Below are 25,333 nucleotides of genomic sequence, written 5' to 3'. Positions count from 1 at the left end.
ATGCCTATATTCATAAAACATTAGCAACATGAGTCACGTTCATTTTTAGGAGATGTTCCTAAAATGGTTGTGGTTTTGGAAGTTGCTTTCTAAGGACCTTTGGTGAATTTCTACAGTGCATCTTGTAGATAATACACACTCCTGGGACATGCCAAACAGTGACACGCATGAGAATTCCTGGAAGCATGGCATTCCAACCGAACTCTATCACCAAAGACATTGACTTGGATCCCATTTACCGCCCCTGAGAAAAAGAACAGGAAATGACATCACCGCAGGAAATGACATCACGGCCCAAGGAAACCTAAGCACGTAAATAAAAAGCAGGCCATATGACCAGTGCTTCATCCGGAAGCTCACTGATAATGTTACTTAGTATGGTGACGAAATGTCTGAAAATGTATCTTCCAGCTCAGCGAGCAAACCTACATCCAGTACACACTGCTGTTATTGAGCATCAGTGGTGGAGAGAGTGGATGTTTGTGAATGTTGTGCCAATCAACAGGCTGCTTTGTCCTGGATGATGTCAAGCTTCTTGTGTGTTGTTGAAGCTTCAGTCTTCAGGAGGGTATTCCATCACACTCCTGACTTATGCCTTGTTGATGGTTTTGGGGAGTCAGGAAGTGAGTTACTGTCCTCTCCTCTGACCTGCTCTTGCAACCACAATCTTTATTTAGTGAGTCCAGTTCAGTTTCTAGTCAGTGTTAACTCCCAGGATGTTGATAGGGGCAGATTCATTGGTAGTAACACCATTGAATGTCAAGGGGAGGTGGTTAGATTATTTCTTATTGAATATGATTATTATTGGCACAAATGTTGTAGGCACCTATAAGAGGACATCAAGGTATTTCACAAGGGTGAATAGGTCTGGTTTTTTTGTCTTCTTGATGTATTCTTGATAATCATAGGGATTTAGAGATTGGGAGTCTGAAATGGAAGTACTGTTAAGGAATTGGGGAATCCATTTTGGGTTAGGGAAGTCCATTTCACTTCAAGCAAAGTCTTGCTCCTTCTTGTTGTACGAAATAGACCTAGTCTCTGAGGAAGGGTCACTATACCCAAAATGTTAATTCTAATTTCTCATCACCAATGCTGCCAGACCTGCTGAGATTTTCCAGCAATTTTTGTTTTAGTTAGATCTAGCCTCCTTCCCTTCCTCCTCATCTGGATCCCAGTAAGTACTGGCTGGGCTATTGGAACTACAAGGTTGTGGACAACATAATGTACACCATCACAAACATGAACACCCTCCCTGAGTTATTTAATTAACAATAACTTTGCTTAAAGAGATTGATGGCTTGCTCCATGTTGTGGTTGGCCCCATGGTTTTCCTTGAAGGCCCTCCAACAGTGCATTATGGATTGATAGCAGGGGTTCATGATCCATTGTTAGTGAGGTGGCCATTAATTCTGAGCAGCCATTATGCAACATGTCTCGCAAACCCAAAGATATAGAGGACTGTTACAAAATAAAAACTTCACGGTTGCTACAAGGATAGCAATGTTTTATGAGATGAACTTCTTAGTCTTATCTCACACTAACTGTACTTTGGGAGAGTGGTAGCCCTTGTGGTTGTGGTAATGCACCCTGTTGATATGGAACTACAGAATCACATGCATGAGGTTGATGGCATCCTACCCACTGGGAGGTTCACTTTCCTTATGAAGCTAACGGCCTTTCATTATGTTAACATAAGAGAGGGGAATAAATGCCCTCTCCTCTTTATACATTGCCTTTGTCATCTGCATAATGCTTGTTTACACAGAGATCTGAGACACACTGATGCAGCCTACTATTGCCTGGAAGAAGCCCACAGTATTGAAGTTACGATTAGATTAGATTAGCTACAGTATGGAAACAGGCCCTTCAGCCCAACAAGTCCACACTGAACCTCCGAAGAGTAACCCACTCAGACCCATTCCCTGACCTTACATTTATCCCTGACTAATGCACCTAACACGATGGGCAATTTAGCATCGCCAATTCACCTAACCTGCACATCTTGGATTGTGGGAGGAAACCGGAGCACCCAGAAGAAACCCACGCAGATACTGGGAGAATGTGCAAACTCCACATTGACAGTCACCCGAGGCCGGAATGGAACCCGGGTCCCTGGCGCCGTGAGGCAGCAGTGATAACCACGGAGCCACCATGCCATTATGTGATGGCTTTTATGGCCAATAGGAAGGCACTCCTCATCCTGGTTTGAGATTCCAGATTATCATGGAGCATATCTGCATTATTAACTCCTGAATCCAGCATTTAAGTGTTTTTTTCTTTTTTTATAAAGTCAAAGCTGTTTGTCTTCCATTCTTCAGGACTAACATGCATGACCAAACTTAAAAACAGAGCATTAATTTATACAGCATGATGACTTTTTTTTGGACTATAGTCAGTCTTGAGATATTACAAGTATTGTTGAAAGTCAATCCCCACGAGGAGACCAGGCAGCTATACTCTGATTATTCAAGGCATTTTCTTGGGGAAATGGTAGTCTCCATTCTTCTTTTGCCTAAAAGAGCAGTGTTCTGTGTGAATATTGTAGTTTCCAGCTTGCACTCTGCAAACCTGACTGATAATCGTATCTAGTGTAATTCTTAGCTCCATCAGGAATATTTGGTAATAGCAAATAGCAAAATCACATTAATTTTGGATCGTGTATTTTGAGATTTGCAAGTTGAAGTTTGTTGAGCACTGTCGACATACTGCCTGCTGTCGATTTTCAAAGAGACGAGTCTTTTCAATCCGACTGCAGGTCAGGAAACTAAAAAAAAATTCAAATGTTAATTTTGGCAGGCCATGTGCTGCTGATCTTGCAAGGCTGATCCTCCTCCTGACTGTCAATATTAAAGGCAATGCCCGCTGCCGTGTCACTTGTCAGCTGCAGTTTCTATTTCCTTCAATGTGTTTGGCACTTTGTAGTTAGATCTTCCCTCTCTGCAGTTCCAGTTGTTGTGTTGTTGGTTAAAAATGTATGGAAATACTCATGTTGATGACTTTTGCTAGAAGATGAATAAGAAAGCATTAGAGGGATATGAGCCAAAATCAAGCAAAAGGGATTAGTTTAGTTTGGAAAACCTGATCAGTTTAGATGGGTTGGACAGCAGTAAGACTCTATCATAGGTAAAAGAATATAGTGATGAATTGTTCAGATGTAAAATAAGGTGGGGAGTAGTGGAGCCATGCTGATGGGGAGATGATTCTCTGAGGAGAAGTGGAGTCAGATTAAGTGCTTTTAGCACTATGTCTTTTATCCCTGTCTCCTCCTCTTCCTCCTGCTGAATCCAGTGCATTTTGTTCTCTGAATAAACTAGCCTCATCAAATAAAAATGATGCACACATGAATAAAGTGAAACAAATGTAATATGAAATATTTACAGTTGAAAATTAATGTTAAAAATTATTCTCACCACCTTTGTCATCTCCAGTTTGATGTTAATGACAATGGAGCTGGGCAGAAAAGTTGTGGCCGTAATGAAAGCTTCTCAGTTTATTAAATAGGCTCTTTTATAATTTGCCCAAAGCTGCTGCATTATCGGCCGATATCAGGTTTCACTACTTTAAAGCTTCTCCAGCATATATGTCCCACGTTTGGCACCAGTACTTCAAGTTTAAGTTGTAATTGTGTGGGAAATGGGGTAAAGTAAAAGTGTGGAAGTGGTGCATACATCCTGTTAAGTCATTGAAAACAACATATTGTTCACAAAATCCTCCCCTAATCTCCAGCCAAGATTTACAGAACTTGTCCAAAATGAGCCTGAATATGTGATTGACTAACATCATAATGCAGCACTTCCTGAAACCTCCTATCATGCCTGCTGTGATCATACAGGTGCCCTTCCTAGCATGGGACCTCATGGCCCATGCCAGAAAGAACAAGAAGCTTTCTGCAGACTATTTTCTATTTCACACTTACCATAGTGCTGACAATAATAACATCATGGGTCTCAATTTGCAACCAGAGCTCTGTGGCACGTAGTGAAATCCTATTTAGATTCAATCTTGTTATTCCTAAATTTATACTCAATAGCTTTCAAGAGTTTCCCACTTCCCTTTATGATTCACCTTTTCCAATGCCTTCTAAATTGTACTTCATCAAAGGGATTTTGGAAATCTAGATCTGTAACTTTGAAAAGACAATCAGCATCTGAATTCCTCAAATAATTCATAATTAACTGAGCAGGATCTCCATTTCCTGCAGTTAGATTGGCGATCTCAAATTACCACTAAATAAATATAAGTTATGTACCATATCATGCAAATGTCCAACTGTTGCGTAACAAGGATGTCATATTCATGGGCCTGTAACCCTTATTGTTACCCTTATTAAACAGCAGGCTGATATGAGCAATGTTTCAAACACTGGAGCCAATCCTGATATTAATTACTTTTTTCAAATGTGTCAGTGACTTCCTTATGACCTTCTATAATCCTAAAGAGAAGATGCAACAGTGTTGTGAATTTTAGGTAGCAGCTTGTGAAGACAATTTCTTTACTTAATTTGATTGAAATAATCCGAACTGCACATCCATCCAGAACAACCTAGCACAGCTTCAATTTGAAAATATTTCAGAATACATATTCAGATCAGCTTTCATGTCTATAGCACATATCTAACATACCTCAACCAGTCAATTCGATTCGGCCAAATATAATCTTCTAAATTGTTTTCTGACTCCTAAAACAATGGGGAGGAAACTTTCCCATCGCTTTAATTGACTATTTGTATACTTTTCCAATACCTTAACTGTTTTCCCAATGCTTACTTAAGTAATTCTTAACAGTTCTTCATAATTGTCCTACTCTCTTGACTGCCAATTCCTTTTTCTCATGTTTAGGCGAGAAGGTGGGGTGGTGCTCTGAAGTAATTTATCAACATGTTTCTTAAATAATTATTAGGTTTCATTTTACTATAAATTCTCATTTTAAGCCATATTTTCCAGTTCAGCAGCACAGATTTAAATGTCCTACATTTTTACTTTTTAAACAAACTGTCAGCTTGTAACGGATGCCAAAGACTAATTTTGGGCCAATAATCCTACTAAATTCAGCCCTTTGACTCTGCTAACTAATATATGTCAATATTGAGCATAAAACAAGGTACATCTGTAAGGTTTTATCCTTTGCTACCAAATTCAGATTGATCAAGACAAGATCTCACCAGGTATCATCTATTCTTGTGTCTAATTCCTATACTGAAGCATTTACTTCTGCAATACAGCATTTTATTTTCAATACTTTTCACATTAGGTATAGCAATAATTCAGGAGATTCATATCTCATCTGGTCTTCCTCAATGTAACTTATCAAGTTCCCCCTTACCAGATAAAGTTTCATTAGCAGCAGTTATGTTGTCAGCACAAGCCTAAAAGAAACTACATGTAGCATTAACCTTGATACCAAGTATTGTAAATATCTCCCAAAAATCTTTCTAGCATTCTGTCCATCCTATCCTCTCTCAACCAGTTTAAATACATTTTGAAACTTAACTTCCCGTGCAAAAGATACCCATCTGCACTTAAATAACATGGGACCAATGCTGATTCACAAGTAGCTCTTCGAAAGTCTATCTGATGTTGTCTTTCAAAGCAATGTTGACCCCTTCCCATGCAGTTTAACTGAGTAGAGTAGTACACGAAGGTACATGCCAAGTGTGCCTCAAACTGTTGAAAGAGTATAATCATAATATCAAAGACTGTGGATTTAAAATCCGCTCAACAAAAGTTTGATGCTGTATTGTAGAAAGTTGCTGGACGTTTTTGCTGTCCACAGGCAGGCAGAAAGTAACATCTTACACAGATATATTGTAGTAGTTGCTGTGACACTTGTGCTGTCATCTGGGCAAGACTGACCAAAATGCAGGCAGCAGGCATGTCCTCTGCTTGGACGAAGTGGAAAGCGAGCTCTCCTTAAAAGGCTTCACCAACAAAGGATCTTCTGGGACTGGAATATGCTGCAATGAGCCTAAAGCAGGAGTTGAGAAGATAGGAATGTAGGAACATGATAGGCAATTCAGTCCCTCAGGCCTGTTCCACCATTTAATGAAATCAAGGCTGATATGTGGCGTAACTCCGTATACTTGCCATATCCCTCAATACCTTTGTTTAATGAAATGTATCTCTCTCAGAGTTAAAATTAACAACTGATCCAGCATCCATAGCCATTTGTTGAAGAGAGTTCCAAACATCTACCACCATAAGTGTATATAAATGCTTCTTCACATTTATCTCCTGAATGGGCTGGCCCTAATTATCAGACTATGCCCCCTATTTTGAAAATCCCCAACCAGTGCAAAGAGTTTGTCTTTATCAGCCTGTGTTTTCCTGTTAATATCTCTCACACTTCTATTGTATCACCCCTTAATCTTCAAAATTCTAGAGAAAACAGGCCTAAAGTATATAATTGCTCTTCGAAACCTAACCTTGGAAGTCCAGGTATTGTTTTTATAAACATTCTTTGTTCTCCCCCACAAGACCAATATATTCTTCATTCTTCATTTACAAAGCAGTTAATGATGGAGATATTCTCCCTCTTTCATGATAACCTTGAACCAGGGTGAGGAACACCTTCCTATTACCTGTGAAAGTCATCCCAATACGTAATTTCAGTACAACAGGCCTCTTCCAGGCAGTAGCAGGCTGCATCAGTGTGACTCAGATCACTGTGCATCAAGCAGATGACAATCCACTTTGTAATGTTGTAGATGACAAACGCTTCATGCAAGATGTTCTGAACATACAGTCTGACCATTAGGAACGTTTGTCTTATTGATACCTGGAATTCATGACAGAAAGCATTTTAGTAAACATAGCACCCAGTGTTTTGTCCTAACAAGACCCCTTTGTGTGTGAATGTTCTGTGCACATCCACAATGTACTGAGCTGAACTTTGTGTTACTTTCTGAGTTTGTGTCCCTGTCTGCTAGGAGTCAATGAAGAAGTTGCTGGAAAACTGCCATCCTAATGGCACATCCAGAGCACTAGACATACATACAAGTCATTCCTCCATATCTGTGAGGGTTCTGTTCCTGACAATGCCTCTGAATGATGAACTCCACAAATGGGGAGCTTGTTTAAAAATAGGTTAATTATCATTGATACATGATTTTTGCCCCAGATGTTGGCATAGATAGACAAATTTACAATTTGTGGTTTTGATCTTATAGAGGATTTACTATACTGTATTTAATTTCAGGAAATTATGCATGTGTGCTTCAGAGTGGAAACTTCTGGGTACCTATTCTCAGAGCCTTACAGAAACAGCGAGAAGCCACTTTTTCTTAATTCTGTTCTCCTTTATAAAATCCATCAAAATGGGCAGTTTGCTGCTCATCATTACTTTGTTTACTGCAGCTAGTTGGGCTCACATAGAATGGCGATGGTGAGCTGGAGAGAGTTATTGCACCAGAATAAGTTTCTCTTCAGCAGACGTGTGTTTTGATTTTCAGTATCTGTCTAGAATGGGTCCTGCTGAATGGAATTTAATGGTTGTACTGATTTACGTAACCATTTCGATCACTACTTTTAATGTGAATTTCTCATTCAAATAGATGTTTCTTTCAGAATTTGTATTCAAAAATTTCTCTTCCATGTGCTACTGCATCATAAGTTGTTTTGTTGTGGTAAAAAATCTAAAATTGCTTTGTTTGAAGAGTTAGACAGCTTTTAAAGACACAAATGGATTTGCTTTGAAAATAAATGTGGGCATACCCTCAGATGAAAAATGTAGTTACACTGCTTCTTACAGATCAAACATTGAATATTTGACATTATTTTCCCTACAATATCTGGTATATACCTTAAAATGAATCAACAAGTGAAAACATTTACAATTTAGATGCCTTCAATTATCTCAGCTGCATTCAGCCATGCTTTCTGCTTATATTACACCCAGGAATAGCATCAGAAAACAAAACAAATAGCCTGATTAATCAATTTGTGGTCCATTCTCAAAACAGAATTCCTCGGCCAAATAAGCATTTTACAAACCAAAATAAAAATGGAAGACTAATGTGACAATGGTCAAATTGGAATTGACAGCTTCTAAATCCCCAAAATCTTGCTCTTGTATATTGTAATGATCCTGCCAAGAAACTTTGGTTTAAATTTGTCATTAGAGGATTGAGGTATGAAATGGTCTAACTTAAGAGAGTTTGAAGCTCAATGCACCATTCTAACAAATTCCAGACCAGACTATAAGACTGGTGTATGAGTAAATGTACAATGTTAAACCTTTATCTGTTTTTCACAATGCAAAGAAATAAATGTGCAGGTCAGGTGAATTGGCCATTCTAAGTTGCCCATAGTATTAGGTGCATCAGTCAGAGGAAAATGGGTCTGGGTGAGTTCCTCTTCGGAGGGTCGGTGTGGACTTGTTGAGCTGAAGGGCCTGTTTCCACACTAAGGAATCTAATCTTAAAAACTGCCAGGCAATGTGGTTCCACCAGCGATTTCCTCAGAGAGGATGGGGCCAGATTTAAAATGGGCGGCATGGTAGCTCAGTGGTTAGCACTGCTGCCTCACAGCGCCAGGGACCCGAGTTCAATTCCCGCCTCAGGCAGTCTGTGTGGAGTTTGCACATTCTCCCCATGTCTGCGTGGGTTTCCTCTGGGTGCTCCAGTTTCCTTCCATATCCAAAGATGTGCAGGTTAGGTGAATTGGCCATGCTAAATTGCCCATAGTGTTAGGTGCATTAGTCAGGGGTAAATGTAGGGGAATGGGTCTGGATGGGTTGCTCTTCTGAGGGTCGGTGTGAACTTGTTGGGCCGAAGGACCTGTTTCCACACTGTAGGGAATCTAATCTAATAGGTCGGTATGTGCTTTGAATAATGAATGAACTGGGATAATACCTTTGTTAATAAACTGAATATTCTAACATGTTCACTACTATTAATATACAGCACATTTTCAATCAAAATATGTTATTGCACACCAGCATTATAATGCTTGTTTAATTTGGTGTGAGCTCTTGAATCATGTGGCATAATTTTAACAGAACCTGCTTGGCAGGAAATTGAACAGACCACTCTCAACAGTAAGTAAAACCAGACCGTGTACAACAAGGGTATCAAATCCAATCATGCTGCTTGGTAGATTAAAATCACTGCATAGTTAGAAAATGGGAAGAAATAAACCTTTTTCAGTGATTGACAGAATGGCTATCATTAGTGAACAAAATTGATTGGAATTTAGTATTTGAGTTCCTACAGACTGTGGGGAGGAATGCTGTTGTGTTTCCAAGTGGTTTTGGCTGGGTGATATTAGGTGTGGTGTAAGTTAGCTATAAAAGAATGTGATCTATTTCCTTGCAAATTGTTAAGTGCCTTTTCTGCAGTAATGAAACTACTAAAGTAAGACACAACTTGCTGTGTTCTCTGGCTGGCCTCTCACATGTTTGAAGAGATGAGTGCAAACACGTTGATTTGACTCCACCCTAGTGAGTTAGAGAGGGAGGATCATTTAAGAATTATGAAGTAAAAGTTGGCATAACTAACTGAGAAATCATTGTTTTTTGAACACTTCCTTGAAGAAGGCGGTCAAAAAGGGGCAGGAAGTTCCTGATTTTAGTTTTCATGTGCTTTTCTGGCTGTTTTGAGTGCGCACAACTTAGGAAGATCTAGCGTTTCCAGCCTGAAATTGTGTGTGACTACTCTTCATTTAATTTCATTTTTACAATGGAGTCAACAACTGATGAGTTGAATGAAGGTATGCTGTCTCTTTTAGCTGGAGTTTGCAGATGATGCAAATATATAAATATAAAAAATGTGAAATATTTCTGAGTCTGAATTTCTGCAGTTGGGGTACTTAAACCTTTAATTTTAGAAAGATCTCTGAGAAAGTGTATTGTGGATGAAGTTATTTCATGATTTTTAATATATTTTGCTGCTGGTAAATTTTTTCTTTGCTCAGTGGCAGGGGAAAGATGCATTGAACTTTGGCAGCATTTCAATGTGATGGCATTGTTTCAAACAAAGGTTCATTCCTTCAGTGAATTTCTGTAATATCAGTAATGTTGTGTGGAACTAGTGCTTAAAAATTATAATAGAATAAAAGACTTGAAACATGATGTTTCTTAGAATCTAACTATTTATTTAATAGAAGTGTTTTACTTAGAGAAATGTGTACTGCAGCAAGACAATCCTCTTGTATGGCGACATTAACATTTTGTTAATACCCAGTGATAAATCACAATTTTCCAGGCTTTTAGATATTCTTGTTTCTTTTAAATTAAATAGCAGGATGCACAGTATTGCTACAGCTTCACAGGGCCCTTTACTTTTGGGTTGGAAAATGGCAAATGGTGGTGCTGTGCTTCAATAATGTACATTGAATATTAATACTAAAGGTCAGATGGAAAGATACCAGTCTGGCAGTTCAATTAATCAGCTTTCAAATTCCAAATGCTATAAAGAACTGATTGTCCTGTCAGCCTTTTTAAACGAAATAAGTAAAACAAGAATTGAAGGCTGTGTAAGTGTGGAGCTCATTTTACTCTCCAGCTCCCTGCTGTCACTGCTGAGGAACATTGTTAAGAGCAGTCTAGGTTACACAAGGCAACTGTGTAAAGATAAACTTTGGAATTTGTGCTGCACTTGACCATTAAAAGTTCGACTGTTATTTGAAAGTTGTTTTCTGTATGTGCTGTGATTTCTTTGGCTAATGTTTTACAAGTTCAAGTTCTACAGTTTTAAACGTTTAGCAAAAACACTAACTTCTTCATGTGCAAGGCTGAAATATATTACTTGAGAAGTAACACCATTTGTGAAGGGGTTACTGGATGGCTGGCTTTCTCCATCAATACCAACTGCTTTGCAGTCAATTGGCTCGAGGCATGATGTCCACCCTCACTTTCGTCTATACCCAGAACCCACAGAGCAGGGTCTAACAGCAGAGACGAGAGTGGAAGTAGTGTGGATGTGTGTGAAAGATAGGGTGGATGTGCCTTGTGATGAAAAAGCCAATTGGGCATGTGTCACTGGGGAGGGAGTGGAAGCATCTGATCTGTAAAGGGTGACAGTTATACAGGCGACCCTATTTTCCATCCTGGGCAATATAATCAGCCAGACATCCCTCTTCACTATCCCTGCAACCCACTCTCCTTGAACTCCCTCTGCTGCCAGAGAATTGTAGCCAGGCAAGAAATGGTCATTAAGTGAACAATAATTGCCCCCCCGGGGTATCGCTGAAAAAGGTGACATTTTGTTGAAGCTTTAATCTTGCACTCATCAAGGCAATTTGCAAGAATACCAGTTGAAGGGGAAAACCATCCTTTTATCTTGCATGTTTTGCTTTCCAGCAATAGTGTCAATATCTGCACGATCAAACAACTACTTACATCCTGCATGGGTCTCACTTATTTTCCATAAAATCGTGGACAGGTGGAGGTGGGGGAGGGGTGGATGGGAGGCTGGTAACGTTGTGAGAAAGTCAACTGGCGAATTATATCAGATTCTAGCTGCAAACATGCTGACAGGGAAGCATAAAATGTCTCCAGTATCTGGTCAGCATGGATGAGTTAGACCAAAGAGTCTGTTTCTATGCTGTATATCTCTGAATCTCTGACCTACTGTGACATTGTTAATGCCAAATGTCTTCATTAACCTTCAACCAATTGTAAATGACAAAGCTGCTTTGTCAATGCATATTTTTAGTGCTGTTAAAGTTACTTGAATTTCATTATTTACACATCTACTGCACTCTAATTACAGATTTTGGTACCTTGTTCCCCATGGCTCTGTTCCTCTTTTAGAAGTTGTATGTATCTAATAATCCCTGATCCTAATGAAAGAGCAACAACTTGAAATGTTAATTTTAGATCTTTTTGTTCTGATGCCGTCTAAGCTAAATGTTTATATTATTCTCCATTTTTAATTTAGCAGCTTCAGTGTCACCTTTCTCTCCAGGTGCATATTGGTATACTGACCACTGTTTACCTTTCACGTTTTTATATAAAGCTGATAATGGGTCAGAATGATGTGAATTTTGAATTAGTGTAGTGGATGTAAGTTTGCTTCAGATGTTTTGTCACCATACTAGGTAATATCATCTGTGAGCCTCCGATGAAGCATTGTTGTTAGTGACTCGCTTTCTATTTATGTGTTTAGGTTTCCTTGGGTTGATGATGTCATTTCCTGTGGTGATGTCATATCCTGTTCTTTTTCTCAGAGCGTGAGAAATGGCATCCAAGTTGATGTGTTTGTTGATAGAGTTCCAGTTGCAATGCTATGCTTCTAGGAATTCACGTACATGTGGTCGAAGTGTTGCCCTTCCTCGTCTGTGTGTGAAGATACTAGTGAGAATGGATCATGACTTTTTGTGGCTAGTTGATGATGATGTTTCCTGGTGGCTCGTTTTCTGCCTGTTTGTCCAATGTAGTGTTTGTTATAGTTTTTGCAAGGTATTTTGTAAATGACATTAGTTTTGTTTATTGTCTGTATAGGGTCTTTCAAATTCATTACCTGCTGTTTTAGGTGTGTTAGTAGGGTTGTGGGCTACCATGATGCCAAAAGGATTGAGTAGTCTGGCAGTCATTTCAGAGATGTCTTTGTAGGGGAGAGTGGCTAGGATTTCTGGATGAGTTTTGTCTGCTTGTTTAGGTTTGTTGCTGAGAAATCGGCAGACTGTGTTCATTGGGTACCTGTTCTTTTTGAATTTACTATATAGTTGATTTTCTTCTGCTCTTCGTGGTTCCTCTGTGCTGCAGTGTGTGGTGGCTCACTGAAATAATGTTCTATTGCAGCTTTGTTTAGTGTCTGTCAATGGCAGTGAGTCACTTGAGGGAGGAACATCCTTTTAATCAGTAACGTCTAACTTGTAGTCCAGTAGAGGGATCAAGGCATGCACATTTGCAGAATCATGACTGTTTAACAGCCCTGTAAAAATGGTGAGAAGATATAATTCTGGTATTTCCACCCTGAATAATGTTTCTGACATTTTTTGAGGGGAGAAGGGAATAAGCATGTGGAAGATCTTCCCATTCACTAAATTTCTGCCCTAGTTGTCTCCGTTGTTGGCCTGAGCAATTTAGCTCCTACTGCATCACACTGTTTTATTGAAGTCAAGCTCCTCCTGTTTCATGAACTTGTTTTGAAAAAAAATAAACATTTATTCTTTCAGTTTCAGTAGATAGAGGCTATGTTGTAATTTAGATGTGTTTTAACTGCACTGATTGGGATCTCTAGTGTAATAATTTAAAGTTAGCTAAGTACCTAGAGCCCTTTTAAAAAATAATTAAAGACTCCATCCATCATTTGGAGGAAAACAATGCTGCTCCTTAACAGCTTTGATTGACTGAGGATCTGATGTAACATAGGAAAAAATGGCTACCTGACTTTTAAAATTTGAATGAACTTCATTGTTCATTATTATTATTATTATTTTAGATGAGCTTGAAGGCCTTCAGAACTTCATACTAATTGACAGTTTTAAGAGGTTATTAAAGCATCAGCTGTCTTTGTGACTAGTAATATAGATTCTGGTTTGTTTTACAATAAGTTGTTCTCTTGAGAAAATTTACAAGTTTTGAATGTATTTCATGAATGACAGACTTTTTCAGTATTATGTGTGGCAGAGTGTTCTTTGGTTTCTAAAATATTTTCATTCTCAAGTGGTTCCTGAGTTCTGCCCATTGTGGGTAGGGGAGTGCATTTCAAGAATATATTATGCAATGGGCATCATGCAGATGGCATGAAGAATGAGTGTGGGATCATGGAGTTGTCATGGGAAATATGGTGGAAGCAGAAGAGGGCATAGAGATTATGAGGGTGGTGGTGGCACAGGAATGGGGAATATGAGAAGGCATTGAGGGGCAATGATGGTTGGTGAGAGTTTGAATTCTGACATGCATTATTAAAATGTGGAGAATGTCTAATAAAAGGGTATTTTAGTCTTGCGTCCTTGTCATCCAGCCACCTCCATTTCCAATTTGACCTTCCTGTTGAGGTAGCAAGCTGCACTCCATTCCACCTCTTGCTTGGAATAAATTATGACAGGGTGAGCTTTTTAAAGATCTGCTGGGTCATGAGGCTTCTTAACTCAATCTGGCATCAACAGTTGTACTGGCAGCATTAATTTCTCATTTCCTTATTTCCTTCCTTCTGGTCTTCCTTTTGTCCCTTAAAATAAATACATTAGCCTTTGTGTTAAAACGTAAAGCTCTGAGATTCTTTACAGCGCCATCCATTGTTTATGTGGAATTGTATTTACCTATGCACTTGTGGAATAATAGGAAGGTCTTGGATGCGCTATGGTTGCAAATGCCATCATAACTCAAACATAGGATGCATACTGCCCATAGGGTGAGGTTATCTAGGCTCTATTGTACCAATGATTTTAATAAAACTATATTGTTGGCAGTCAAGGCACGTTCTTTCACTACAGCATAAAATAACAATTCATAGACTCCTTCTTACTCTAAACTCTCTCTGTTGAGACTTCCAGAATAATTTCTTCCTATCAGTTAGTGGGAGAAAGAACACTTAAACCCAATATACTGCTCCGTAGTTAGACTTGGTACTCTAAAGAATGAGCTCAAATCCTTGTAAGGCCTGGTTCATCAGATGCTTGATAAATTCCTGGTTGAAGCCATGAAAGTATCTGTAACCCATTCTGTTAAAAACAATACAGAATGTCTGCAATCACGTGAAGCTAAATTAGCATTAAATTGGCCAGAAGAACATGTACTTTTGTACACAAAACACAAAAGCAATGTTAATAATGAGCTTCAGAAATGAAATGATAACACAATGCTCCTAATTTTAACCAACAGTGAAAAACTGAGTGTGATTATACATATATAGAGCCAAGGAATATAGTAAAGACAGATTTTGGGGATAGGAATTTTACTTGATACCAACCCTCAGACTTGTCCTTAAGCTAGTAAATGTGTTTCTGTCGATATTTTTAATGGACCCACAAAGCAACAAGTCATAAGATTTATGGCAAATCACATTTCTGCTTTCAGTGAAACTGGAAGGAAAAAGCTTTTGTGACAAATAACATCTGTTGCCTGGGCATGGATGCTTCATGATAATTTCCTTTACTGCATAGGTTTTTTTTAAAAAAAAATGTCAGTCGTAACAAAACAGAACTATGAAACAAGTGTTCTTTTTTGCCAGTAGTTATAATAGTCATTTGGTAGAACAGAACTTGAGTATTGTAGAAAAAGGACACATTTTGTTGAAGCTTTTCATCTTGTATGTCAATGTAAAAGGAAAATAATATCTCAAGTAAATGAAGGAGAGTACCAAGTGAACTTTAATTAGATTCTGGATGACTGTAAGACAAAAAAGCTTTGACAAAATGTACCTATTTTCTCAAATACTCAAATACTATCAATTTTGCACCATATTTTTAATTGCTTTGGAAAACTACGATTTATTGGGATCATTTATAAAAGATTAACTTTGGTATAGTTAAACATTATTTTTGAAAGACTTTTAAATAATTTCAGTTGACTCGTTCACCTCTCATAAAATCCTTGATTGATATTCCTCTGCCAAAGAAAGATTGATACACTAGTCAGTGTGGACTGGGTCCATACAAATGATATTATGGCTGGTCCTAACATGTTATTTAGTGGGTTTTTTTTTAAAGAATGCATTTATCTGAAAGTTTTTGTTTTAAGTGTGTTGTAAAAGCTGTGATTCAGGAATCAGGATATTTTTTTAAATCCTGCTTACTAGTTGTAAATTTGTACCTAAAATAAATACATTTTGTTTGTATGGTCTGAAGATGGTAGCTAGATGAACTAGTTTGCACAGAATGGACAGTTATGGAGAACTTAATTGCACTTCATTTTAAAATGTTTGAGATTCAACAATAGTTCACAAATGACTAGACTGCATCTCACTTCTGCATTTGCTGGTAATTTGATGCTACCTAATTTTCTCATTTGGCTGTAAGTTGAAGTGGGAAATGTTAATCATGCAATGATGATTATTTGTAAGGAAATCTAAATTCTTGACCTTGGATCATCAAGCTCATTAGGGCTTAAGTTTGACCATGTGGCACATTATTTTTGTAAGGCTCCCAAATGGCAGGCAAGAATAGCAACGGATCAGGACAAATAAGACCGATCCTAAATGTCTGCTTGAAGCAAGCTTTAGACTATTACACATGAAAGTAGGGAAATTAACACCTAGATAGCTGGGCTCAGGTTTCCCTTCCTCAGAATAGTGTTCAATACTGACCAATTGGTTACAATGTGCACCACAACATCCTGTGAGTTGAATTATCCTGAAATTTAGAACTTGAGGTGCCCCTGAATGGGCTCCAGAGGAATCTACAGTAGCAATCCCACCATTCCTATACTTAGTTTGAAAACTTTCATTGCTTACCCTCAGCATGCTCAAATTTTAATTTGAGGATCATAATTACAAACTTAAGTCAAGATGTTAAGTTTGCAAATGCTATTATATTCTCAGATGTTTCCTAATTGTGAATATAAATAAGTCAGCTGTTCCCCAAAATATACCACTCACCCCTGCATTCCTTCACTCCTCTGTCTTTTCCTATCTATCAAGTGCTGTGTGCAGCATGACAGGGGAAATGGAGGGAAAGGGAAGGGATGGGGTAGATAAGCTTGATGCAGCAGGGACAAAAACATGGGATAGTGAGGGATAAAAATGAGTCAAGAAGCATTAACATTCCTAGGACAAGAAAATTTGCAACCCCCGGGTGACAAAAGAAATAAAGATTAATGTAAAGAAGAAGAAATGTGCTATGAAAACTGTCATGTCACGAGTATAATGGAGAACCAGGCTGCATATAGAAGGTTCAGAGGACAATTGGAAAACAAGAAAAGAGAAGCAAAGAAAGAAACTGACAAGAGACTGGCAGCTTACATAAAAAGGAAATCTGAAAATCTTCAGTCACTATATAATAAAAAAAAGTAAATAAGGAATGAAGCTGACTTGGGGATTTGTGAATGAGCAGGATGTATGGCTGAGGCGTTGTATGTTTACTTTCTATTGGTCTTTATTGGGAAAGAATATGCCGTACAGGTTGAGATAATAGAGGAGATTGCTCAGACATATGGAGGGTTTAAAACTGATGAGGAGCTGGTATAGAATACCTGTATTAAAGTTGATTAGACATGATTACCAGATGAGATGCATCCAAGGATAATGAAGAAATGAGGGTAAGAATTGTGGCAGCACACTATGCCAAATTTTCCTTAGTTTCAGAGGTAATGCCAGAGGACTGAAGTGTTGTGATATTACACCTTTATTCAACAAAACGGTGCAAAGATAAGCCCAGTAACTACATGCAAGTGAGTTTAACAGAATTGTGGAAAAGCTTCTAGAACCAATAACTCGCGACAATATTAATAGTCACATGGTAAGTATGAGTTAATATTCCATGCGTTTTCTGTGCAAGTTCTTCAAATTTTAGAGACTGAGCGTTTGGAAGGCATTATTGAATGGCATGTTGCAATAGTGTATCTTGTAGATGCTACACATAGTTGCCTCAGTGGTTTGATTAAAGAGGTTTGAAAGTTGGATGTAATGATTGGCTTGCTTGTCAGTGGGCTGCTTTGTCCTGGAGGATGTCAAGCTTCTTGTTGGAGCTACATTCTGCCAGGAAGGAGGTGAGTATTTCATCATATTCCTGAATCAAACCAGGTAGATAATGATCAGAGTTTGGGAGACAAGAGATGAGTTATTCAATACCCTTCCTGAAGAAGGGCTTATGCCCGAAATGTCGATTCTCCTGCTCCTCGGATGCTGCCTGGCCTGCTATGTTTTTCTAGCATCACATTTTTCAACCCCAATCCATAGCCTCTGGCTTGCTCTTGCAGCCTGTATATCTATATGTCAAGTTTGGATCCTGCACAATGGTAACTCACAGCATGTTGACAATTTTGGGGTAGGGTTGGGTTGATGGTGGTAGTCATGATTCTGGCATGGTAATTCAATTGTATATCATAGTGTAAGAATTAGATTCTCTCATGCTGGAGATGGCCATTACCAGACTTTTGCCTATAGTAGTACTTGCCAACCTAGCCTAGATGTTGTCCAGATGCTTTTGTGAACACAGACTGTTTCAGTATCTGACGACTGGTGAATGATCCTGAACATTGTACAGTTACCAGCAAACATTCCCCACTTTGACCTTATAATGGAGAGAAGGTTGTTGATAAGGCAGCTGAAGATGGTCAGACTGAAAGCACTGCTCTGAAGAACTAGGGCTCCTGTGGTGCAGTGGTAATGTCCTCATATATCTGGACTAGGAGGCCTGGGTTCAAGTCCCACTTGCTCTAGTGACATGTCAGTACAACCCTGGACAGTTTGATTAAAAGTATTTACCCCGAGAATCTCCTGTAGTGATGTCTTGTGACTCTGACTGTCCAATAACTACAACCATCTTCCTTAGTTCTATAACATGCAGATTTGAAGTTTGAACTTTCCAAAATGCAAAACCTCACACTTATCTATACTAAACTCCATTACCATTTCTCAGCCTACTTCCCCAACTGATCAAGGTCTTGCTGCAATTTCTGATAACCTTCCTCACTGTCCATGATACCTCATCTGCAAGCTGACTAACCATGTTTTGGACATTCTCATTCCAAATTATTCATATAGATAACAAACACCAGTGGGGCCACACCAACCCCTGAGGTACTCCATTAGTCACAGGCCTCTAATCCAATAAGCATCCTTCCATTGTTACCCTTTGCTTCCTACTATCAAGCTAATTGTGTATCCAATTTGCCAATGCCCCCTGGATTCCATGCGAACTAACCTTCAGAGCATCCTACCACGTGGAACCTTCTCAAAGGCCTTACTGAAATCCATACAGACTACATCTTCTGCCCTGCCTTCATCAACCTTCCTGGTCACGTCATCAAAGACCTCTAACAAATTTGTGAGGCATGATCTACCAAGCACAGAGGCATACTGACTATTCCTAATCAAACCCTGTCTTTCAAAATGCATGTATATCTTATCTCTCAGAATATTCTCAAATAACGCACCGACTACAGATGTTCAGCTTACTGATCTACAGTTCCCAGGATTTTCTTTGCAGTCCTTCTGGAATAAGGGCACACATCCGTCACTGTATATTTTTAAGTCAGAGGTGAATAAATTCTTCTTAGTCAATGGAACCAAGAGTTACTGGCGATAGGTGAAATGTGGAATTCAAAATACAAACAGATTAGCCATGATCTTATCGAAAGGTGGAGCAGTCCTGAGGAGCCAAATGGTCACCTTGTCCTATTTGCAATAGCGATATCTATGGGTGGTATATGATTAGCAGCAGCAGGTTTCTCTGCCCATGTTTGATTTGAGGCGAAGAAAGTTCATGGCAGATTTTTAAATGGTGCATCAGAGTTGAGTTCATAGATGGGAGGGTGGGAAAATTGATCTTGTGAACACCAGGTATCCAGTTATGTGTCTGTTGAGGACATTGGGGAAACGCTGACTGAAATTCTTTGTCAGGCAGTTTGTATCTTCTATCAGAGGAATCCAGTCAATGCCTGTTGGCAGCTTTCCAATGGCAGACTGGGGACCAGAGGTTCAAACAACTTGTTTATCCACCTCATCATTCCCTGGTCACAAATGTTAGTTGACTATATCTGCAGCCAAAGGCCATCCATTGGCAGTTATGGACAGTAGAAACTTGAACTGCAATAATGAAGTCTCCAGAGGCATATCCATCTCAAGGTGAGCTCTCTCTTACTATATCCTTGCTCAAGGCATGAGGAACCCTGTTTGCCCGCCAATCTTGAGATACCACTCACTTTCCTCAATTGCTAGGCTAATATACATCTGCCCAGTGATTGACTGGTTACTTAAAAATCACATCTGGCCTTGGGAGATACATGATATGGAATCAGGATCTGAAAATGAAACTTATCCTAAATCGAAACTACAACTTCATGAATTCATGAGTCCTTGTTAATAGTATCAACCTACTCTATATACTAACATCCAGTTTGATGAGTCTGGGGAAGATTTGAGATTTGTTTGATGGATATGATTCTATTATTATGACCATAGCAAGTTCTCTCATCTCTAATATCACTTCCTGATGTTAGTGAGATTTGCTTTACAAGGTGTAACTTTATCACTTGCGATTGTAGCTCAATTCCTAGATTGTAGCTCAGTGCTTCCTTTGCTTTGTTCTTGTTCTTCGATATAGATATTAACACCACTGCTTGTCCTGTTGGAGCATTTCCGATTACAATTAAAAGTCAATCTTATTGGTGGGAGATGAGAGTCACATATTGAGCAGACTGAAGTATCATTCTGAGAATGAATAGGGTTTTTAAAACAATCCAGTACATTCATGTCCACTTTTGTTTTACTGACACCAGTTTGATATTTACATATTTGTTTTGACTGAAATTAAATTCTCAAACTGCACTGTGATTTGACATTCAAACAATCACCTCATTACCGCAACCACTGTGCGCAGAGGTGTGTTAAAGAGTAGCTAATGCTGACAAGATGCATATTCCTTTTTTTAAAATTAAGTAATCATGCAGAGCGTGCTAAAATGAGACAGTTCTCTGCAATGAGATATAATTTTAAAATAACTTCAATTTATAATTGAGAAATTTCAGTGAAGACCTGGGATCCTTTTGGAGGATACCACAGGGGTTGTGCACAAAATGCAATTATAGTTTGGTCTGTGATTCCATTACAGAATTTAACATAGACAAAGAAAAATATAATTACAGCTCAAGGAATAAACATAATGCATTTTCAGTTAAAATGGCTGAGTGGTTACCCTTTGTTCATGAAAGTGTGTAACATATTTCTGACACTATAAACTATTTTTATAAGTTTGATTTAAAACAGCAGATAAACACAATTAGACTTAGCTTTGAGTTGAAATATAAATCAAGTTGAAAACTGAAGTTTAAAAAAAAACAGAAATGGGGAAACAAACACTTCACTATGAGGGTTTCACTGAGACTTTAGCTTCCGTTTTGCAAAGTTGGAGGTACAGACAAATTAATTAGATTAATCTGGCAGTGAAAGGTGGCAGGAATTTGGAGTCTAGATTAACTTTATACAAGCAAGTAAGTAGGTGCCACGGTGGTTTTATTGAACTTTTGCACCATTCACTCGTCTGCAGTGCTGTTTACTTTTGTAACAAACAGCAGTAGGCTTCCCACAGGTACTTATTGAGAACCTCAACATTCGTATGTTGATGATTTACATGGTTTCCCAATTTCTTTTTCCATTTCTTCATTAATCCTGCGGCCATCCAGGTCTTTCACATTCTGAGCACCCTTCCGTTCTGGATTTTCAGTCCATTTACTGTTTGACACAATGATTGCAGTTTTCTTGGCTTATGTCTCAAATTTATTGAGTGCCTGGTAGCCTGTTACTCTGCTCATTTGTGGCCATAATACCCCTCCCCAATCATGGTGTTGGACTGTATGCGCTTATCCAGCTGCTCTCACTATCTGTCAAGTTCCCCAGGATGTTTACCAAATGAAGACAGGTTGTGTTCGGAGGCAAAAGGCTGGAGTTTCTCGACTGAGGCAGGTAACCTGCATCATAATCTTGAAGATTGGTCTCACTTTAAAGCACCCCTGTATGCAAACTGTTGGGGAGGCATTGTAAAGCTGATTCAGGTTCATAGACCACAGAGCAGATCCTTGACCATCACGGATGTAGACAAATGCTGAGACAGAATGGTTAGGTTTGGTTCTCTCGTTAGCACTTTTCCTGAGGCTAGTATATTTTTACGCAAACAAGCTTCTTATATCCTCCAGGCCAATTTAATGCCAACTCTCTTTGGCATATGGGCAGATCTCAAAAACCATGTAGAGATTGAAATTAAATAAACTTCTAAAAATTTAAAGCCACCATTACTCTGCACACTAGTGAAAAAACTCCCATTCATGAAACCCATTCAAATCTTTTAAAAAAATCAAGTGTTTAATCTGTTATTAAAACAAACGAACATCTGTACTTATTCCAGATCAGCAATAGCAAATCTTTTATTACCCTTCAAGCAGTCATAGAGTCATAGACATGTACAGAAGGAAACAGACCCTTCAGTCCAATCCGTCCATGCCAACCAGATATCCCAACCCAATCCAGTCCCACCTGCCCATATCCCTCCAAACCTGTCCTATTCATATACCCATCCAAATGCCTTTTAAATGTTGCAATTGTACCAGCCTCCACCACTTCCTCTGGCAGCTCATTCCATACACATACCACTCTCTGCATGAAAAAGTTGCCCCGTTAAGCAAGACAATGAGAGGCATAGATAGAGTCGATAGCCAGAGACTATTTCCCAGGGCAGAAATGGCTAACACGAGGGGTCATAGTTTTAAGCTGGTTGGAGGAAATTATAGAGGGGATGTCAGAGGCGGGTTCTTTACACAGAGAGTTGTGAGAACATGGAATGCGTTGCCAGCAGCAGTTGTGGAAGCAAGGTCATTGGGGACATTTAATAGACTGCTGGACATGCATATGGTCACAGAAATTTTAGGGTGCATACATGAGGATGAATGGTCGGCACAACATCATGGGCTGAAGGGCCTGTTCTGTGCTGTACTGTTCTATGTTCTATGTTAATCTGCAAACTAAGTTCTCCCTCACTGATATAACTGTAGCTTTTTAAAAGTCAATCAAGCTCCTGTAATGATATAATTGTCTTTTGAGAAATGTCAACAAGTACTGATTTGGAGATGCCGGTGTTGGACTGGGGTGTACGAAGTTAAAAATCACACAACACCAGATTATAGTCCAACAGGTTTAATTGGAAGCTCTAGCTGTTGGAGCACTGCTCCTTCATCAGGTGGTTGTGGAGGGCTCAATTGTAAAACACAGAATTTATAGCAAAAGTTTACAGTGTGATGTAACTGAAATTATACATTGAAAACTACCTTGATTGTTTGTTAAGTCTCTCATCTGTTAGAGTGACCATGTTAGTTTCACTTCTTTCATATGTAAATCACAAAACGTTTTTTTAAAAAGTTACATTCGCAGGTGAACTTTAACAATTGGTGTCAGCCCAGATAATGTGTTGAAGGTGTTACCCCCCTGTGTGCTGCTGAGAATGTAACTTTTTTTAAAAATATTTTGTGATTTACATATGAAAGAAGTGAAACTAACATGGTCACTCTAACCGATGAGAGAATTAACAGACAATCAAGGTATTTTTCAATGTATAATTTCAGTTACATCACACTGTAAACTTTTGCTATAAATTCTGTGCCTTACAATTGTATCCTCCACAACCACCTGATGAAGGAGCGTCGCTCCGAAAGCTAGTGCTTCCAATTAAACCTGTTGGACTATAACCTGGTGTTGTGATTTTCAACAAATACTGCACCAACTGCCTTAACTGACCCATCAAGCAAAGAAATAAAAGTTTTTTTTAAACATTCTCCAACAGCTGCAGCTACTTTTTTCCAACAGTTTAAAGAGGGGATAGTTAATAAAAGAAATAAAGTGCAGCTTTTTTTAAAAAAAAAGCTGTGGGTCATGACAGACAAACTCGTTGAGTGCACATACATTTACCCCATGATTTTGTGGCTGTTACACTTGGTTATACTCTTAGAGTGGAAATGGAGTCTGTTTGAACTCAGCAGTGAGTTCAAATGGCTCTGTTGAATTTGGTTTCTGTCTTAAGTATGAATCTTGCACTACTCTTTTCTGCCTACTGGTTTATTCAAAAAATGAGGACAGGACTTCTGGATCAAAGTTCTGCACATCTTTCTTAAGATTTATAGGTGTTGCTATTTTATTTTGCACAAATTCTTTCCAACTCCACGAAAATCTGACCCTGAGACTCAAAGGTCCAGTTACCCATCGAGTTCCTCTCTTCGCATGACTTCAGTTTTTTTCTCTCTCTCTGTCTTTCATTGGCCCACACTAACCTCGTGACCTCTGATAAGTCAGCAAAATCACTCCAGGAAGAGGAGAAAGATGAAAGAAAATTATTAATAGACACTTGAAGAAAAGCAAGGAGAAAAATGAAAAAGGTAAAGAAAATGAATTATAGTGTGAGGGGAGAAAGATGAGGCAAATAGATAATTGGATAAACTTGTTTTTGGAAATGGCCAATCATTGCAGCAAAAGAAAGACAAAATTTGTATCAGAAAGGGACAGCAGAGGGAAAAAAGAGGAAGGAAGGGAGATAATAAAGAACCAAGGAGAGAAAACCAGAAAAGTGGAACTGAAAGAACCAAGGAGTTGAGAAACCGGCTGTGGTTGACACATGCTCTGGTTTGCAAATGATGCCTGGACTGTCAGAACCCAGTGTCATTTTCCACTAGACCACTCCCCCATACAACTTGACACCAACAAGAAACCAAGCTAGTGCAGATTTCTGTGAAAGGTATCAGAAGCAATCACAAAGAAATTGCCCGGTCTCTCTCAGAAGTAAATGTTGTGGCTCAAAAGTGACTATTTCCTGATCCCACTGCATCCCTAACCTTGATTCAGAGAAAGTGAGCAGGCCAGCTGGGAAGTTTAAGTTCTGCCCAAATTCTGACCACCTTTCGAACAGTTTCATTAACCCAGAGAGTGTTAAACTTTTACATGAGCACTTCACTCGCACTCTCTACCTCACCTTCAGCAAAATAAGCAATAAAGTCTCCATTCTCAAAATTGACTAATCCCAGTTCATTGACACCATACCTGACCAAACAGAGATGTGGGAATATTAGAAAGGATATTTGGTACAGTGTAGGAAAAGGTGTTCCCATTTTTGCTGTGAAAACAGAGGTAGATGAGTGTTGAAGAATCCAACCTACTCCAGAGAATGCATTCTATTGTTCCACTCTACAGGGACCATGGTGGAGTTATTGACCCAATCCATCTATTCACTGTCTGAGTGTTAAACCAGCTCAGTCTATAATTTAAATTATGCACTTTCCATTCTACAGTGAAAACTTTGCATTTTCCAATCCCATCCTCGGTTTGAATCAGTGGTGACAAGGTTCATGCCTTCCCTCATCCCAAATATTGTACTGCCCCTCCTTCACCTTTAATCCTTCATTGTCTGTCATGGCTCATCCTTCATCTTTGATATCATGCACCCACCCTTTCATTCCTTGACATTGTTCTCTCCCCCAACAGTGCTTACTCCCCTTATAGCTCACCCTTTCCCCACCCTAACCTCGAAGCATACTCATTTCACATTCCCCAAAACATCAAACCCTGCTTCCCATCTCCAACAATGTTGACTCTTCTGGGACTGGCTAAATAAGAGCCAGGGATTCTGGCAGTTGGGAGTGGCTGGATGAATGGAGTGAGGAAGGAGTTGAGCATTGCAGAGACTAGTGTGAATACTGTCTGACTGGGGTAAACGTCAGTAGGAGAGATGTTAAGGGTTCCCGGAGGGAAGGAGAT

The 25,333-nt window shown here is 39.0% G+C and overlaps 1 protein-coding gene across 3 annotated transcripts in view; it reads left to right on the top strand.

Annotated features, from left to right (window-relative positions):
- LOC122560635 (tumor necrosis factor alpha-induced protein 8) overlaps nucleotides 1-25,333 on the top strand; it is a 147,157-nt gene that overhangs the window by 109,373 nt on the left and 12,451 nt on the right. The window contains exon 1 of one of the 3 annotated variants that reach the window (XM_043711489.2): nucleotides 9,470-9,704. The exons of the other annotated variants lie outside the window; for them this stretch is intronic. Coding sequence (XP_043567424.1) covers nucleotides 9,674-9,704 — 31 coding nt within the window. The 5' untranslated portion in view covers nucleotides 9,470-9,673. Of the gene's footprint in view, nucleotides 1-9,469; nucleotides 9,705-25,333 lie in introns of those variants that run through there. 3 annotated transcript variants of the gene reach the window in all.

Source organism: Chiloscyllium plagiosum, unplaced genomic scaffold (assembly GCF_037043375.1).
Source record: "Chiloscyllium plagiosum isolate Xiang-an unplaced genomic scaffold, Cpla_swu_hap1 HiC_scaffold_2, whole genome shotgun sequence".
In the NCBI taxonomy this organism is placed as follows: Eukaryota; Metazoa; Chordata; class Chondrichthyes; order Orectolobiformes; family Hemiscylliidae; genus Chiloscyllium; species Chiloscyllium plagiosum.
The sequence above is the reverse complement of the archived record's forward strand: the minus strand, read 5'-3'. Positions and strand labels throughout refer to the sequence as shown.